General features: G+C 41.7%; 1 protein-coding gene across 1 annotated transcript in view; it reads left to right on the forward strand.

The window, feature by feature from the left end:
• The window catches only part of AOAH (acyloxyacyl hydrolase), a 187,293-nt gene that overhangs the window by 92,069 nt on the left and 74,950 nt on the right, over positions 1-20,274 (forward strand). The window contains exons 8-9 of the mRNA XM_088476026.1: positions 4,032-4,102; positions 19,938-19,986. Coding sequence (XP_088332152.1) covers positions 4,032-4,102; positions 19,938-19,986 — 120 coding nt within the window. The remainder of the gene's footprint in view (positions 1-4,031; positions 4,103-19,937; positions 19,987-20,274) is intronic.

Here is a 20,274-nt window from a genome sequence, read left to right on the forward strand (position 1 = left end):
CAATGTTGTAATCCGGATATGTGAGAATATCAAATCCCTAACGCGTTTCCCCGTCACGTTACGGCTTCTTCAAGAGGGTGGTATAATAGGATCTCTATTGGGGCACCTTATATACCCCATCTAGTTAGTCTTAAACCAATGAGATCACTGATTAGTTAATTGAAACAGATGTATCCTGGAGTCATTCTTCCATTGGTGTTTTAACACTTCATATGCATTGTAATGATAAATTCAGAGTTAAAATAAACAACTTCCTGTTCATTGTTTAGGTAATGAAAGGTAATGAATTTTGTTCTGTGTCATTGAATGCTAAATTCACCATTGACAGTTTCATTAACTGTCAATCAGTCTATGTGGTTTATCTACTCTCCTGTGTGTGGTAAACATTATGTCGGACGTACTATTAGAACAATGAACATACGTTTTTTGGAACATAGAAGAAATGTCCTTAAGAAGAGTATACTTCATAGTGTATCCCGCCATGTTGTGCAAGAACATGGAGGTAATATTAACGCTTTGTCTATACAAAGCATTGAACAGATTTTACCCACTAGAAGGGGAGGAGATAGGTTTAGCCAACTATCAAGGAGAGAAGCATTTTGGATATTTGCCCTAGGTACTTTACCCCTGGGGGTCTAAATGAAAACATAGAGATGAATAATATTTAGCACTGGAGTGTGTTTCTGTGCCTTTACTATCCCTAAATGGGACCCAATCTAATAGGGATTGTATTTGATTAGTAGTTATGAATTGAATTGTCCATTTTAGATAAAGAATGAATATAGAAAATAAAATTTATCTTACTAGGTTTTGAACCTGGGACATCTGAGTTTTGTGTCTGTGGTATTAGCCTCTTGAGCCACTGAGCCTTATCACATTATATGTTGTTTTAAGGTCTATATTTAGACATTTAAAAATATTAGGAATGATAAGGCACTTCACTGGGAATTGAACCCAGGACATCCACACTGTGTTATGGAGCATTAGCCCATTGAGCTATTGGTACCATAGCTAGCTTTTAGTTACCCATCTCTGTCTTTAGGAATATAATGAATGTAATGTTTTTTAATCAACCTTGTATAAGCGATATATTTTATGTATTGTAAACACTGAACAGGAAGTTGTTTATTTTAACTCTGAATTTATCATTACAATGCAAATGAAGTGTTAAAACACCAATGGAAGAATGACTCCAGGATACATCTGTTTCAATTAACTAATCAGTGATCTCATTGGTTTAAGACTAACTAGATGGGGTATAAGAGGTGCCCCTATAGAGTTCCTATTATACCACCCTCTTGAAGAAGCCGTCACGTGATGGGGAAACGCGTTAGCGATTTGATATTCTCACATATCCGGATTACAACATTGTCTTCTGTCCCAAGCCATGGCTCTGCAGTGAGAACAGGAACCTGCTGTGTGAGGTGAGAGCACACACAGACATCTATCCCCCTGCAACCATACGGAGAAAGGGATTTTACACCTTTGCAACAGCAAGATAACAGCAGCATTTCGGACCAGCAGGGCCCTTACAGACGTCAGGGAGAGGAGAGCTGGGTAAATATACCGAGACTGTACCACTAAATCTTCACCCTCTTTGAAATAGCTACCTTGAATCACCTGTTGGTTGGCTGCAGAGAGTGTTGATTGGAAAAGTTCAGGTATCACTGGAGTGGACATTTAACAGCTGAAACTTGCTTTGGAAATCTCATTACCCCCCCCCCCCTAATAAGGAGCATAATTATTGATTGGACGCGAGTGCAATATTGCTCTATTTAGACATAATTACAACCTTAAAGGAGATCAATATACTTATTTATACAGGTGGACATTTGATTGTTCACACACCCTATTATTGATCCATTATGATGAATCTGTGAGAATGGCCATTTAGATGCTGATTTATAAATGTTTTTTATATGTTAATACTGTGTATTTTTAATAAAATATTTTATTGTATTATATGTATCCTTATGTCTATGTGAGCGCACCCTGAGGTGAATAATTTTAGATACCACCTCTTATTAATTTGTATATTGTGAAGTAGTAATATCAGAGCTATTTATTGGGTAGCGACTCTTTATACATTATTTACCAACAACTTTTATTTTATATTTAAAATAGCGCCTGGTGTTGTATGTTTATAACTATATAAATGACGTTACCCATTAGTTAATTCTCCTAAACAGGAGTAGATAGTTTGAATAATGTCATGTATCTGTATGGGGATGTGTTGTATCAGCACAAGCGATGCTCTAAATTGGGAGGAAAGTACTGACATACAAGACATGTGCCACATTACCACGAAGTCTATTCAGTGACATATTAGCACCAAACAAACAAAAAGGTCATGCATGATTCATCAAATTTTCTGCACTGACATTCTCCACAGCATTAACAACAGAATGAGATCATAGTCACCATATGTGCTGCTCTGGAATTAGTCTAACACAGACCGTAGGCCTGGATGAAAGTTAGTAGCTACTTTATAAAAAAAAAAAAAAAGTGCAAGAGTGCATTGGGACGAACCTTGTTGCTATGCAAAATGCAAATGCCAAAAGTGGATGCAACTAAGAGGGGTATTCAATATGAAAGGTAAACTTCCCTGGCGAAGTTTACGTTTCATATCGGAGTTTTTTTCTGCGTTAAAGAATCGGGCGCGCTCCCGCTTATACCCGTATTCAATATAAAATTAACGAAAACGGGAAACTCCGAAGTTGGATTTGCGTAAAGTTACGAATTTTTCCTTCAAAAAATTGTAAGACCCCCTAAAGTAGTAAAAACATGGGGGATCACTATGGGTACCCCCGTTTTAGCCTTTAATTGAAAGTCGGGGATTTAAATAGCCGCAGGAGGTGTTTTTTTTCCGACATTGAAGAAGTGATGCAGAAGAGCACTTAGGTTATTTTTTTCGTTTTTTTAAGTGGTCCCATCAAATTTGGGGTACATGAAAATGGGTACTAGCATATTTTGATGTCCCTAAAGTAAGTTTTTAAAAATTCTGCATCTGTGCACCTGCCGCTATAATTCTATTCTAGAAAACATCTGCCGCATACTTGCAGAATAGCCCTGGACCTATTTCCCTATTGTTAAACAATTTTTTCCCATTTTTTTTTTTCACCCCAATTTTTAAAATAATTTTTTGGGGTGTCCCTATTTTTTTTTTTTACTTTTTTGACACAGTTCTTTTTTAAATGTCAGTCCCAGGGGTGCAGGCTATTTTTTTAAGCCTGCACCCCTAAACCCCAATTCTGCACTTTTATTCGACATCTATTCAATGGTGAAAACTTATCCCCGTTTTTTATCAAAGACTTTTCAAAACTGCAATAAGTCTTTGAAATTGAATACGGTGTAAAACTAAAACCTGCGATAATGACGTCATACCTCCGATATTAACGCAAAAACGATGTTATCGCACCCATATTGAATACCCCTGTAAGTGTTTCTAGCACTGTAAAGCCAGGAAATTAATAGTACTTAATTGCTTGCATGCTGACACAAGGATGTGAAAGAAAAGTACTCCTCTCCTGTCACTTGAGATTTACTAAACCCACTGGGGTATCTATAATAAATATCTATAATGAGTGGTGTGTATATATATAGCTTGGGGCTGTATGCACAGAAGAGAAAACACTGGCAAAATGGTGCCATCGCCATTTTCCCAAAGACATGCGCATGTGCTGGTGCGAGGGGGAAGATGGGGCGAACAGAGATTGCACATGGGGTCCCCTACTTTCATAAGATGTCCCTGACTAAATTCTGTAGATCCTGCAACATTTTATGAGTGTGATTGATCTCATTTCAGCAGAGCATTCTCCCTTGCATTCCATTATCAACATGAAACCAATGCTTAATATTACCGTAGCACTAGCACACAATCCTTCAAAAATGCATGTTTTCCAAGACAGCAAATCCCAGCAAATCAAGGGTGCAAGCAGTTGCAAATAAATCTATAGCAAATAACCTTGTACCACAGAAATTAACATAACTCACAGACTGCACTACGACTAAAGTGTATTTCTTACCTGCAGTCCTTGCGAGGATATCACTGGAGAGGAAGAGATTGCAATGACTTGGACAAGTCTATTTATCCTGGACGAAGGTGAGTTTATCTTAAAATCTTATTTTGCACCTTTGAGTCAATACAAATAAAAAAGCAGCACTGGGCTGTGTCACCAAAATCCATTCTCTTGACATTATTTCCTTCTCTTTGCTTTTACTAACTCTTTTTCTACTCTATTCAACTCACCTTAGATGAGTAGTTAGGGAATGTACTGTGCTAACTGCATTTTTTATTATTATTTGAAATATTTGGGTCTATTATAATTGATTCATTTGTAATAGGGATGGGTGAAACATTTTGACAAAGTTCTAAAAAAAATCTCTCTAATCAATTCACAAAGAATGATAGGTATTCCACAGGACTTCATTCTTCTCTCTAAGCTGAGTGATCTGGAAATTACTATTACTATTGTAGATTTGTAAGACACCTCAGTGCAGGATACTAGGGAAATACAAAATATACATAATATAAGGACATATAATGTAAAAGAGATAAATGCAGACATGACAACAAGGCTAAAGAGGGTCCTGCTCATGGGATAGCTTCCACTCTAATTGGAAGAGAGCAGAGCTAATTACAAATGTTATTTGCAACGATCAATAAATCAGATATTGCTTCAATTTTACAAAGACATATCATCATGGAAGGTCAGTGGTATTTGGCTGTTGCAGCAATCTGGTCTGGAGTGCTAATGGTTAACTTTCCCCTCTTCGGTGGCAGTCTGTGTACAGTTGCACATACAGAAGATATAAACTTTCAAATCCACTGAAATGGAAAAAAAATAAAATTAAGATTAATTATAGAACAAATTTTATTTAAAACCCATTATTCATTTAAAAGTAATTTTTTGTTCATGGAGTAAGGCATTATTTTTTTATTATGTTTGTAATCTGTTATATCTATCCTGATATAACAGATTGTTGGTAAATAGAATTTCTCAGAGAGAGCCAAAGCTGGCAAAAATTTGCAGACATTAATCTCATCATTTCTCAAATCCTCAGATTCCATTATACTGAATATGTAATCTAATCTTGCAAAATATATAATACATAAATATCCAGTTCATTAGCTTTTATACCTTCTGAAGAAACCGGGACTCTAAAACCCGGCAAAACGCGTCAAGAACGGAGAGACTACTCTGCTAAGCTTTTTTTAACTATTCTATCCATGCTGACCCATCGCCAATTATTTCCATGAGCCAAGCCAGGAAGAAACACAGGGCCTAATACAGATCCGCTCGCGAGCACAGGACGCTCGCAAGCTGGTCGATGGTGCCCTAATGCGCATGCGCACGACGGAGGGAGCTCCGTCGTGCACATGCGCGAGACCTGGCGAGCGACGGGGTAGCCATCGCTCGGGGTCTCGCACCAAAGGGGGCATGCTGTCGATGGTGACTGACAGCATGCCCCCTTTGGTGGGCGTGCCGGGGGCGTGGCTTCCAGAAGGAGGCGTTCCCATGGGAACGCCTACCGTCTGGGTCCGGCCCCACTGACATCAGTAGTGATGTCAGTGGGAGTAATTTTGGCTCTGATAGAGCCAAAATAACTCCAGGGCTTGCGGCAGTGAGACCCTACCGCAGGGTCTCATCGCAAGCCCGATGGTCGCGATGGTCTTGACCATCGCGACCATCATCATGGACGTTCGCATAAGCTGTGGGTGGCAACCCACAGCTATGCGAGCGTCCAAGAGGCCACTCCAAGTTGAGGTAGGAGGGCCCTGATTCAGAGCGAGCGCTCTGGTCAGAGTGTCCAGCTCTGAATCAGGCCCACAGAGCGGCTGGCTCAGTGCTAAATACACAGACGCGCCAGTGGGCCTTAGGGCATATACAGCTTACCACACAGTCCGGCTGTCACACTTCACCGAGTGGCGTGTCCGCGTCAAGTCTGTGCTCCCGCTGACAAGCGGTTGATAGCCACCTCATGTGGGAAACATATCAGTGAGTACTTTGTGCAGCTTGCATATTCTAGCAACATTTGTGTATGCCTGAACACATGGCATATAGCCAATGGATATAGTCCAATACTGGGGCAAAAGCACACACCGGTGATACAGATTATTCTTACCGGGGACATTTCTTCTATATATATGTACCACTATATGCGGCAGAAAACAAGGACATTGTATTAATATGCCCACATAGGAACTGGCACAAAAAATAGGAGATCACTTGAATTACATAAGGTAGATTTATGCTTCTTGGCAGATCCACACAGGCCAATATTTCCTATGGAATTATGATCATATTGCTTTGATCCAATACATTATTTATGGAAAAGGATTGGGAATCATTTTCTATATGATAGAGCTCTAGCAGAATTATTGAACTGTATTTATTGGTATCTATATTGTATATTATGCAATAGTGTTATTAAACTAATTTTTCATAAACAGATGTGTGGTTTTTCAAACAAACGCTCCATCTACACTTTTTAGATTTTCCCTTTTAGCAGGTAGCAGATCCTTCTGGTGGAGCTGCCAGTTTGACACCAATATACAGATGTGCCCAGCTAGTTTGTTTCTCCATACAGCCATGTAGCGCGCCATGCATCTCGCACCACACAGAAGCCTTGAGTCGCGCCACACAGAATGTTTCTCAATGGAACGTAGTGTAGAACTGGAAAAAAGTCATATCGTGTAGTACAACTTTTTGTCCACCAGGTGTCACTTTTCCTAAACTACACAGCACACCCGTCAGAGTTCCAATGCATTTTCTGTATCACCGTCTGATGATTGACTGTCATAAGCTGTGATTGGGTACACTACACGACAGGTGCTGCTCTCAACTGCGCCTTGCACCTTGAGGGCTGGGGTTCGACTCATGGAAGGGGTTTTTTTTTTTATTCTTTTGAATCTTCATTACTAGATTAAAAAGAAATCACTTGGTGGTGTGTGTGAATTCTGTTATGGCATGGCGTGATTTTGTAGCGCGAGCGTCTTTTATGTGACTTTTTAACTTCAAATACATCTGGATCATACAGCAAATCGAATTGACACACTTCTGCTGATTAAAATGATATGCAGCATGCCTATATTCTGTGAGCCAGTTCGGGTGTATCTGCACGCAAAATGTTACGTTACACTAATAGCGACTATAACACTTTAACTTACTGATTTGCTTGCAGATACACCCGTACTGGCTCACAGAACATAGGCATGCTGCATACCATTTTAATCAGCAGAAGCTGTGCTAGTAAGATGCTTTAAAGGTTAAAAAGATGCATAAAAGATGCTCGGCACTACCGAGTCACACAGCACTATGTGTGGAGCAACTTGTAGCGCATGGAGGATAGATATATGTGGACACATCTCTATTACTGTGCTGCAAAGTACCTCTACAGTAGATGCATATTACTGTACCGAGTCCCAATAAAGCAGCCATACAGTAGCTAACATTGACCAGAAGACGCACACTAAGCATTACATAATGACAGAGCAACTAAAGTTCAGTTATTTTAAAGAACTCTACTGAACTAAAATCATTTCTCTCAACATCCCACCACAGTACAAATTTTATCAGTGGAGCACTTGCCACCTAGAGGTTAAGCAGTGTATTACATGCCATGGCTTAACTTTCATTGTAGAATACCACGGTACGCCACAGTACAGCCATCATGTAATGTTCCATGGGGCGACACAGGAGGCCTGAGTGGCGCGCTAGGAGCAACAAACTAGCTGGGCACATCTGTAAATTTACTGATTGAGGAGCGCACCTGGTTTATTATTGTCAGAAAAGTTTGGTACTCATCTGGAATTGTTTTAAGAGCATTGTTTCCTGAGTTCAGGAGCAAGATTGGTGTTGGATATAAGCATACTTGCTGGCTTATTGGAACACAGTCACCAAGACTGTACATTAGTGATTGGGCTATGAATGGATGTATAGATAAGCATTTGTTTGGACTCATCTATCAGCAAATGTAGGGGACATACTTTGATTTGATCCACTGTAACCAAATCTTATTACGTCATTTCATAGAAGTTTTGCTAGTAAAGACAAATCCTACATGTCCCATAGAGTACTTTATTGTTATTAGTTTTAAGGCACCACAAAGTTTCTGCAGTGTAAAGGGAAAGGGTTGGTTTCCTGGATGCAAAACAATTCTCTTAGAGGTGCAATTCTCTTTTGTTCGCAATTACTAAAGGTGAAGTAGAACGTTTTTTCAGTATCGGTGGTAGTCACCATTCACACAAGAAGTGCAGCTCATCAACATACTTTACATAGAAATTGTGTAACCTGACATATCTAGGAACAACATACAGCAATACCATTACTAGGTAGGACAAGAACAGGTGACAAGACTAGTCCAACTCATTGGGGCAGATCAATTAGCCGCATGACTTACCATGCAGGTGCAACTCCTGTGTTTAATGTCCAAAACTTCAAAATTTCCACATAAGCCTGCGGCCAATGCACGTTAACTCATAGATCCTGGAAAAGTGCATGGAGCTACTGAATTACCCAGCGCGATAAGCCCCAGAGGATGCACTTAACATAGATTTTTATTCTGTGTTAAGTACACATTAAGTGCCCCCTCTGAAGCTTTACCGCATGGAGTAGCAGCAGTAATTGAATGGCTCAGGGCAGAGCTACAGCCACCCCATAAGTCCCACTGCTATTTGAATCTGTCCAACTATCTTCTAGGGCAAGCGGTAGTGGGTCAGAAGGAAGGCAATTTATCACTCATTATGCCTGTATAGGTAAGGACAAGCATACAGTATCAGAGCCACTGACTGGACTTGGAGGCAACAGGCAGGGCCGCCATCAGAGAGGGACTGCCGGGCCTCGAGTCCAGGGCCCGGAGAGAGCAAAGACAGAAGGGGGCCCAGCTGGCTGCGGTGCTGCACCGGCAGCAATAGAGTACTCATAGTGCCTGCTGCATTAATTTACAATTACAAATACAGTGCCTGCCGTGAGCCAGCCAGAGCTCGTGGACCGGCAGCCAATCAGGAGCGTCAGCTCCTGATTGGATGCCTGTCCGAGAGCTTTGATTGGCTCGCGCCCGGCGCCATCCAATCAAAGTTCCCGGACCGGCAAACGGCAGCTCCCAGACCAGCAGCGGACGTTCCTGATTGGCTGCCGGTCCGCGATCTTTGATTGGCTCAGGTCTGGCGCCTGGCGAAATGCCAGTGGGTGCAGCAATCATACATATATGATCCTGATATGCCATCAACGCTGATCCCGGCTACCAACTGAAGTAGCGCAAACCAGGTACTACATAGTGCCTGACCATGCCCTGTGCTCCCCCTCCTGTTCCAGCTAGCCCTCCCTACCCTGTCCTCCCCTCTATGCCCTGAGCCTCTCTAGCTAGTCCAGCCAGCCTTCCCTGTCCCTCTCTTAGTCTAGACAGCATCCCCTGCCATGACCCACTCCCCAGTCCATACAACCCTCCCTGCCCTATGCGCCTCCCCCCTGATCCAGCCAGCCATCCCTCTCCGACCCCCCTCCCAGTCCAGCCAGCCCTCCCTACCCTGTCCCCCCTCTCTGCCATGAGTCTCCCCCCTAATCCAGCCAGCCTTCCCTGTTCCCTCCTAGTCCAGCCAAACTTCCCTGACTTATACGTCTCCCCCTAGTCCCGCAAGCCGTCTCAGCCCTGAGCCTATCCCTCCCCCAAGTCTAGTCAGCCTTTCCTGGCTTTTTTTATGTGGGTCTAGCTTTTTCAACATATTTTATGTGGTTACGGCTTATTTATATATATAAATCCATCCCCTCCCTCCCCCCGGGGGAGGGGTGGGGCCTGTCTACTTTGTCAGTATCAGGCCCCACAATTTCTGATGGCAACTCTGGCAACAGGCAAAGAGCACAGGTAGCATGGATAGTGCTATGGAAGGAATAAGTAGAAAAAAGGCCCTGCCCATGAGAGCTAACATACAAAATGGAGCGGGGAACAGTTGGAGGGTGTAATGAGAAGAGGTACAGGTCAATGGCAGAGAGATAAGAGGAGATTTAGGAGGAGGGCTGGTTGGTGTTATTGAACAGTATATTTGAGTGCATATTTGAAGCTAGCGAGTCTGGTTAAAATTCTGAATTGGCGAGGGAGATAGTTCCAGAGGCAGAAATGAGAGGTCTTGGAGATTGGGCCTGAAAGGAGATAAAAAGGAGGTGATGCAACAATCAGTGGAAAAGCGGATGGAACATGAAAGGGTGTGGACAGAGAAGTGGTTGGAGATGCAGGAGGCAAAGTAGTGATTTATGGAAAATGGATTTATATGCAAGGCTGAGGAGTGTGACCTGGACTATGGATGATAGCCAGTGAAGCAGGTTGCAGAAGGGGGCATGAGAAGTGAAAGTGAAATGAGTAGCAGCGTTCAGGAAGATTGTAAAGAAGGGAAATGAGAGAATAGTCTAGGCCCAGAGAAGATGAAATTACAGTAGTTTGGGGTGGGAGGTATTAGGTTTTTAGACAAGAGATATTGGGGTAAATGTATGAAGCAGTGAAAAAAGTGGAGAAGTGTACCAGTGGAGAAGTTACCCATGGCAACCAATCAGCTTCTACCTAACATTTTTATAGAATGCACTTGATAAATGCAACCTCAAAGCTGATTGGTTGCCATGGGCAACTTCTTCACTGGCACACTTTTCCACTGCTTCATTCATCTACCCCATTGTGGCATCAGGCATGAGAAAGGGCCTGATCCTAGAGATGCTGCAGAGGTGGAAATGGAGTGGGAGATATTTTGTAAGGGGTGAAGGAGCAGGAGGAGTCAAGATTGACACCCAGGCAGCAGCCATTAAGGGCAGCAGGGAGGAAGATGTTATCAACAGAAATAATCATAAAAAAGAGTGGGGATGATGAGGAGGCCTTGGTAGGGTGAGAAACAATAAAATCCTGGGACATACAGTAAGGACTGGCAGAGAGGATGAAATAAGAGTGGTCAGGGGGATATAGGTATATTGAGTGTCATAAGCATACAGGTGGTATTGGGGACCAAAGGAGCTGATCAGGTTTCCAAGGGAGGAGATGTAGAGGGAGATGAGGATGAGGTCATGTACAGACCCTTGGGGGCACCAACTGATAAAGTAAGGAAAAGGGAAGATAGAATCAGATACAAAGACAGAAATGAACTGTCAATGAGGTAAGAAGTGTACCCTGAAATGACATACCCACAGACACTGATGGAATAGAGGTTTTGAAAGTGAAAGCAGTGAATAACATTATCAAGGAAGTGGATAGATCTAAAGGTGCGTACACACGTAACGATGTTGTTAATGAACGATTTTCGTTCAGTTTTTCCTTTGATTTTTTTGAAGTGTAATGAACGATTTTTTCAACGATGAACGAAATATGTTCCTTACCTTAATGAAAATCGTTAAGTTGGTCAGTCTGAATGGATGATGAACTACAAACTACAAACGGGAATGTGCATGAACGATTTTCGTTCATCGTTGTAACTCAGAAACTGAACGATTTTTTGAACGATTGAACGATAACGACGTCGTTATAGTTAAATCGCTCAAAAAACCATTATGTGTGTATGCACCTTAAGATGATGGTAAGTGAAAAGTGACCATTGGTTTTGCTGGTGATAAGGTCATTATTGACCTATGTGAGGGCAGTATATGTGGAGTGGAGGGGACGGAAACCTGATTGAAGATTGCAAAGAAGGAAGTGGAAGAGAATTGTGGTCATACAGGGATACAACTATTTAAATAAGTAGAAGTGTGAATGGAAGTACTGCAAAGTATACATTTAATAAAGAATAATGACTATCTCAAACTATCAGATAACATCTTCTGTGCAGCATGTGACAATATAAGTGATTATTTGATGAGGTTTTGTCTTCATTCTGCAGAACAGCTCCTGACATAACAATGTTTTTGTTAATGACTACAAATCTTTACCAGAATGCCTGCATTGTGTTCTAAGAAACAAGCTGTCTCTGAGCATGTTTTGTTCTGTTTTACTGTGAACAGCATGATTTATTTGGTAGAAGAATAGATGCAGAACACCTCTTTTAGCCATTTGTATGCAACTAACTGAACAACATAAATAATGTATTTCTGCAGTAATAAGCCAAAGGATCAAATGTATAATGTTGCTATGTATAAGCAAAATATTATCAATAGCTCCAGCTAGCACTGCTTTTCTATGTTTTATTTTGTAATAATGCTAATCTATCTATTCGTTTTTCTGCATACCACAAATATGGGGCTAATACATGAACATAATGGCATTACTTTTATACTTATACATACAGTGTTCTACTTTACATATTAATCTCTCAATGCTGCAACTTTTTATTTTATTATTTCCTGATGATATCCAAGAGCTCAACAGATGGATTTTTTTAAACATAATCGACTATGTATGGGGCTATTTCATGGGAATATACTAACTAAAGTATATCTATCTTCTCAAAAATAAAGATCAATTTATCCTCTCTCTCTGTCTTTCTCTCTCTCTCTCTCTCTCTCTCTCTCTATGTGTATATATATATATATTTCTATATATATATAATATATATATATAACGTGTATATATATATATATACTGTGTGAATGTATATATATATATATATATATATATATCTTGTGACACAGTCGGGATAGGGGTCCCTCTCCTGGGTAGATGAACTCCCTCTTTACACACACAGCAGCCGGAGAAACAGGACACAATTCTGGGGTTCTCGTGCAAACTGGTCGGAGCGAGTCTTTATTGTACTGAACTCATAAATAAAACAAAACACAAACAAAATCCTAGCCCGTCTGGGCTCTAACTAGACAGCAGGTTCCCTCACTAACAGAAGACTAAATAAGTTCACTTCCACAGTACTTAAAGGTGATATCACACAGTGTCTCAGAGCAAGGTAGCCTGCGGGCCTGCCCTCCCAGGTATGAGACACTCAGCTATAACAAAATCCAGCTTATCTGAGCCACTTTCAGGTGCAAGCCCTAACGAGCCTGCTACCAGGCTGAAAGGCCCAACACCTGGAGTGGCCTGTGGATGGAGCCCTCCCTCTCCTCACAGCCACACCCGGCTTTTCACTAAAGCCGACATTTCTAGTCTGTTTTTCCAAACAGACTTCTCCTGGGGGTTTTAAAACACATAGGACAGGAATCTGGGACAGACATAGAAGCCATTCAAAACTGTTCCAGTGCTTCTATCACATATCCCCCCCTTTGTTTTGACCTGTGGGGCGGAACAACTGCAGTCCCCAAGCAATGAACGCGTGACAAAGTGGCTGCATTGGCCAGCTGGCTTCCTGGCCTGTGTTCTACCGAAAATTTTAAGTTCTGTAATGCCAACAATTACCTTTTTATTCTCCCATTGGTCTCCTTGTTCTCTGACATCCACTTCAACGGGGCATGGTCAGTGATCAGCCTGAATTTCCTTCCCACCAAATAGTACCTGAGAGTTTCCAACGCCCATTTTATGGCCAATGCTTCCTTCTCAACTGTAGCATAGTTTCTCTCATGTACATTTAATTTCCTGCTTAGGTAAAAAATAGGGTGTTCCTCACCTTCCTTGCTCTGGGACAGGACCGCTCCTATACCTACTTCTGATGCATCAGTTTGCACAACAAACTCCCTGTCAAAATCAGGAGTCATCAGAACTGGTTGGGAACACAACGCTATTTCAACTCCTGAAAAGCCTTCTCTGCTTCAGGACTCCATTCCACCATGACTTTCTGTTTGTCTTTGGTAAGGTCAGTCAGTGGGACTGCAATGGTGGCAAAATTGGGTATAAACCTCTTAAGCTCTCACCTGCTTCTTATTCAGGGGTCGTGGCCAGTTTTGTCTTGCCTCAATTTTATAAAGCTGTTGCATTATCAAACCTCTGCCAATGGTGTATCCAAGATACTTTACTTCTTCCATCCCTAGACAACACTTTTTTGGGTTGGCTGTCAAACCTGCCTTATAGATGGAGTCCAACACTGCTTGTACTCTGGGCAAGTGAAACTGTCAATCAGGACTATGAATGACCACATCATCTAGATGAGCAGCAGCATACTGTCTATGGGGCCTTAGAATCCTATCCATCATTCTTTGGAAGGTAGCAGGTGCCCCATGTAGCCCAAAGGGCAACATCTTGTAATGGAACAACCCCTCTGGTGCAGAAAAAGCTGTCTTTTCTTTGGCATTCTCAGTTAACAGCACTTGCCAATACCCTTTGGTTAAGGCAAGAGCGGTTAAATATCTGGCTGTCCCCACCCTTTCAATTAGTTCATCCACCCTAAGCATTGGGTAGGCATCGAACTTTGACACACTGTTCAATTTCCAGAAATCATTGCAGAAATGCACACTCCCGTCTGGCTTTGGAATAAGTACAATGGGACTTGACCACTCACTATGCGATTCTTCCATTACATCCAATTCTAACATTTTTTTTATTTATTTAGATACTGATTCTCTTTGGGCTTCTGGTAACCCATAGTGCTTTCGGTTAACCTTAACCCCTGGGTCAGTGATTATGTCATGTTCAATGACTGTGGTTTTCCCTGGTAGGTCATTAAACAGCACCCTATTTCTGATAAGAAATTCCTTAACTTCCTGCTGTTGAACCGCTGACAGAGTTTTTGCCACTGTCACTTCGGGAACCAAGACCCTGGGTTTACTGGAGGGGATCGGATGGCTGACAGAGCTGCTCTATCCTTCCAGGGTTTTATAAGGTTTACATGGTATATCTGTTCTGGCTATCTTTTCCCCGGCTGGTAAACTTTATAATTAACCTGCTCCATTTTTTCTAAAATTTCAAAGGGTCCTTGCCACTTAGCCAAGAGTTTACTTTCTACTGTGGGAACCAACACCAATACTCTGCCCCCAGGGGCAAAGATGCATAACCGAGCATTGCGGTTGTATACCCTCTGCTGTGCCTGTTGGGCCTGTTCCAAGTGCTCCCTCACTATCGGCACCACAGCAGCAATACTTTCTTGCATTTGGGAAACATGCTCAATAACGGTTTTATACGGGCTGGACCACCCCTCCCATGTCTCTTTGGCAATGTCTAGTAACCCCCTTGGGTGTCTCCCATATAAACAAATCAAGGATTGAGGTACCTCTCTTATGGCCAACAACAAATAAGGCAACAAGTAATCCCAATCTCTACCATCCTTGTCGACTACTTTTCTTAGCATATGTTTTAACGTCTTGTTAAACTTCTCCACCAACCCATCAGTTTGGGGGTGATAGACCAAAGTTCTTAACTCTTCGATTTTGAACAAGCGGCATAACTCTTTCATGACTTTTGACATAAATGGGGTACCTTGGTCAGTGAGTATTTCCCTAGGTATTCCCAACCTGCTAAAGACATGGACTAGCTCTCTAGCAATGATCTAGGTTGACGTATTGCACAACGGTATCGCTTCCAGGTACCTGGTAGCATAATCCATTATCACCAGAATATATTGATGGCCATGGGCAGACTTCATTAAGGGACCAAACAAATCCATTTCTATTCTTTCAAATGGTACCTCAGTAATGGGTAATGGGACTAGTGGACTTTTAAAATATGGCCTTGGAGCATGATACTGACATTCAGGGCAGGATGCACAAAAGTCAGATACCTCTTTATGGACCCCGGGCCAGAAAAACCTGCAAAATTCGCTCAGTGGTTTTCTCTACACCTAGGTGGCCTGCCATTATATGACCATGGGCCATATCTAACACTGTTCTTCTGTATGCTTTGGGAACTATTAATTGTTCCACAATATCTTTCCACCCCTTATTAGTCACCTGATACAAGAAGTCCGGACATACTGCCATGTGAGGGTATGACAAAGAACTATCGGGGTCTATGGGTTTACCATCAATCACCTTGACATTCTCCCTGGCTTTTACCAGAGTAGGGTCATTTAACTGCTCCATGGCAAGGACCTCTCTTCTGACCTCTAAATCAGATAGACGATCAACTGGCTCAACAACACTTCCCACCTCAGTGGGAGGCACATCAGTTGGTGAGCCACCATCATTCTCCGCATTCTCTAGTTCTCCAATCATGCTAGAAAAAGGGAACATCTCTGACTCTGAAGAAACTTCTTCTGCTACTACACCAGTAACCTTCCCAAATGGGTCAGGGTAATTTACCTCTGTGCAAAATCGGCTTTCCCACAACTTCCAGAAGTGAGCAAAGTCTCTCCCCAATATTGCATCATACATTAAGCCATGTACCAAACCCACAGAGACTATCGCGGAACCACATGGTGTCTCGATGTTCACTTCTGCAGTAATATAATACTGAGTATCCCCATGTATGCAGGTCACACCAACAGTTTTCCCTTTATGCTTCAGGGGGTTCACCAGTTCAGCTTTCATAAGTGTAACCAGGCTACCAGAATCTAACAGCACCTCTACTCAGTTGCCTTCTACAGTGAGTACACACATGTGTTTATCTGTCTCAGCCTGCCGGTCAGCAGTACAGGCTGGCTGTGCAAAGAAAGACCCCCTGTGGTTGACATGAGCAGTATCACATTGCATAGGTTCAGAGGTAAGTGAACAATTAGCTGCAATATGGCCAAAACCACCACATCAGAAACACTGAATTACATTATTATCTAGTCTTTTACAGAGCAGGAACCTTCCTGGCCTGGCTGGCCTATCTCCAGGTTCCACACCCTCAGTCTTAAGTACATTCCATTGCCCAGCACCCTTCTCCCCTGGAACAGTCTTACCCGTGTCGATGGGAGTTTGCCAATGCCCATTGGAGCTCAGTGGGTCAGACTCAACAGCTCCTCAGCTGCCACAAACCTTTCCCCCAGTTCAACTAACTGCTCTGCGGACTTAGGGTCTGCATGGCTCACCCACTTGTGCAGAGATGCTGGTAGCGATCGCAGATACTGGTCCATCATGACTCTTTCTACTATCTGTGGTCCTGTCAGAGTCTCGGGCTGTAGCCATTTTGTGGTTAGATGGACGAGGTCATGCATCTGTGAGCGTGAAGGCTTTTCCATTTGGAATTCCCGATGGTGGACTCGTTGGGCATGAACAAATGAGGTGACCCTGAAGCGAGTTAGGATCTCCCGTTTTAGTTTTTCATAGTCCTTTGCATCAACCAGGCACAAATCATAGTAGGCCTTTTGTGGTTCCCACGACACGAAGGGTGCCACAAGACTTGCCCACTGTTCCTTGGGCCAACTCTCCCTTTCTGTGGTTCTCTCAAATGCCAAGAGATACGCCTCCACATCATCACTTGGAGTCATCTTCTGTAAAAAAATGACTGGCGCGTATGGAGTGAGTGTGGGTTGGAGGGTCAGTGGATGCATCTCCAGACCGGGCTACCAAGTGTTGTACTACCTCTTTTAAGGCCTGCCGGGTTTCCTCAATAGTGACTTGTTGTTGCCTCTGGGCTGTCTATAAGGCAAACAGTTGCATATTGGTGGATTCCTGCTGAGTTCTGGTAGCTTCCTGCTGAAGTTTGTTCGTTTCCTGCTGAGCTGCCATAGCTTGGAGCAAGGCCTTAACAATGTCCTCCATCTTTTCTTTAGGTGCGGGTTGGAAGCTGAATCTGGCTTCTCTAAGCATCTGCTGATGCCACCTTCATGGGTTCCACAATTACATGTCTGTTCCTTTAAATTTTAAAGGAAAAATGTTTTCCATGCTGCAACTTCAGTGTGGACTTGCACTCATTCTCCACCACTTGTGACACAGTCGGGATAGGGTCCCTCTCCTGAGTAGATGGACTCTCTCTTTACACACACAGCAGACGGAGAAACAGGACACAATTCTGGGGTTCTCGTGCAAGCTGGTCGGAGCCAGTCTTTATTGTACTGGACACCTAAATAAAACAAAACACAAACAAAATCCTAGCCCGTCTGGGCTCTAACTAGACAGCAGGTTCCCTCACTAACAGAAGACTAAATAAGTTCACGTCCACAGTACTTACAGTTGATATCACACAGTGTCTCAGAGCAAGGTAGCCTGCGGGCCTGCCCTCCCAGGTATGAGACACTCAGCTATAACAAAACCCAGCTTATCTGAGCCACTTTCAGGTGCAAGCCCTAACGAGCCTGCTACCAAGCTGAAAGGCCCAACACCTGGTGTGGCCTGTGGATGGAGCCCTCCCACTCCTCACATCCACACCCCCAGGACCCATTCCGGCTTTTCATTAAAGCCAACATTTCTAGTCTGTTTTTCTGAACAGACTTCCCCTGGGGGTTTTAAAACACATAGGACAGGAATCTGGGACAGACATAGAAGCCACTCAAAACTGTTCCAGTGCGTCTATCACAATATATATATATATATATATATATATATATATAGGAGAATATGGTAAATCCGGCACTCACTATAATGCAAGTCAGCTCACCCCGTTGCCTTCCGCTAACAGTGCAGTATCACTGCACAGACCAACAGCACTCCAAGATACAGCGGCACTCAGGGATATGTAATAACAACACACACACGAAGTAGCAGTATTTTCTACATCGACGTTTCAATGCATAAGCCCTGATGAAAATGCTTATGCATTGAAACGTCGATGTAGAAAAGACTGCTGCTTCGTGTGTATGTTGTTATTACAAATCCCTGAGTGCCGCCGTTTCTTGGAGTGCTATATATATATATATATAAAACAAAAATATATATATATATATATATATATATGAGGGGGTACCTTTGGTGCGCTACAACTTTGAATGTTAATTGAATAGGAGAAATATTGCAATATTAGCTTTTGGTCAAACACAACCTTCTAGTTACTCTTAAAATCATCATTTGTTTTGGATATTATTCATAAAATAAAAGCCCTATGGCAGCCCATAATTCTTATACCTGAATATTTTATTATTAGTATATCAACAGATGTAAAAATATATAAAACAATTTACAATATAAATCAATACATAAATAGCATAAAAATACTTTTAGTAAACCTGCCTCAGTACAGAAGGATAGATGTTTACGGGTGTGAGCTCTTAGGTGGACCTCTCATGTGGTAGGTGTAGGTTTTTCAAAGCAATGACATTGCTTTGAAATTGATATACCAAGAATAAAATATTCAGGTCTAAGAATTATGGGCTGCTATAGGGCTTTTATTTTATGAATAATATCCAAAACATAAACAAATGGTGATTTATATATAGTAGTGAAAAAAATAGTTTATAGCATAGACAGACAGGATGGCATATATAAGAAGTTCTTGTTTTGAGAATATTTCGGTCCTTCTTAAATCTTATCACTTAAGTATAAATATATAATTACTTTTATCTGTGGTTTGTGTTTGGGGTGACAATACCATTGAGTTGCTACATCAGTCAGCAGAATGGCTGTACTACAAACCAAGGAGTATGTTAGGAGAAAACTGAAAAGGTGAAAGGAATAAAGGGGGTGATCCTAAAGTGGTAGAAGGATAAACTTGATGATGGGATGTTCTCATTATTTTCACCGTGTATATTTCATAACTGCAATCCAGAATAAATTGATTTTCTGGTGACAAGTCCCAAAACCTGAATGTGGGCAGACACCTATGTTTGTGTGAAGTGAATAAATAGGGGCAATGTCTTCATTTAAAAAGTTATGTTTTCCCGCTTTGCTAATTACATTTAATAGGCCCCTTCTACCATGCAATTTATATTTTCTCCATTACTAGTGGTGATAATGCTGATAAAGCAAAATGTGTCAAGCAATAGTTCTTTCAGCCTTGTGTTATGCAGCTGTCATGGTTTTATTCAGCATTATAATAATTGTAAAGGCTTGTATAAATGGTTTAATGCCTATTTTGTTACAATTCCATGATTTAGATGACAAGCCAGAGGCAATACATCTAAGTAACAGATGGTGTGATTTTATATAGGTGTATTATACACGGACACTGATTCCAAAGTGTCAGGGAAACAAACAACTTCTCTGTAGCAGCAGTGTCTGTGATAAGCCTTTCCAGAAGTGAGAAGTGACTTGTGAAAATGATTACGTTAATGAACACAATGTTTATATTTTCTACAGTCCGGAGGACTGGGATGCTCTACATGATTCAAATTGCAATGGAATTTGGGTGAGTAATTTAATATTTAAAAGGTTTTTATTAAATATGTTATTTAATTAATAAAATGTGTCTACAGATGGAAATAAGGGTACATTCACAGAGGACTAATGCTTGATTTTGTTTCAAGATGTTTTTTACTCTGGTTTCTTAAATTGGTTCTGAAATTCAAAAGATTCACAATAAATGAACATCCCTTAGACAGACTAATAAATGGCAACTCATTTTGAGCAAGGCGTATAAGTTGATTATAGTTTAAATGGCAAAACTGTATATTTTTAACTGTCTTCCATGTGAACA

The sequence above is a fragment of the Taudactylus pleione genome, unplaced genomic scaffold, assembly GCF_031769625.1.
Source record: "Taudactylus pleione unplaced genomic scaffold, aTauple2 ptg000181l, whole genome shotgun sequence".
Lineage (NCBI taxonomy): Eukaryota > Metazoa > Chordata > Amphibia > Anura > Myobatrachidae > Taudactylus > Taudactylus pleione.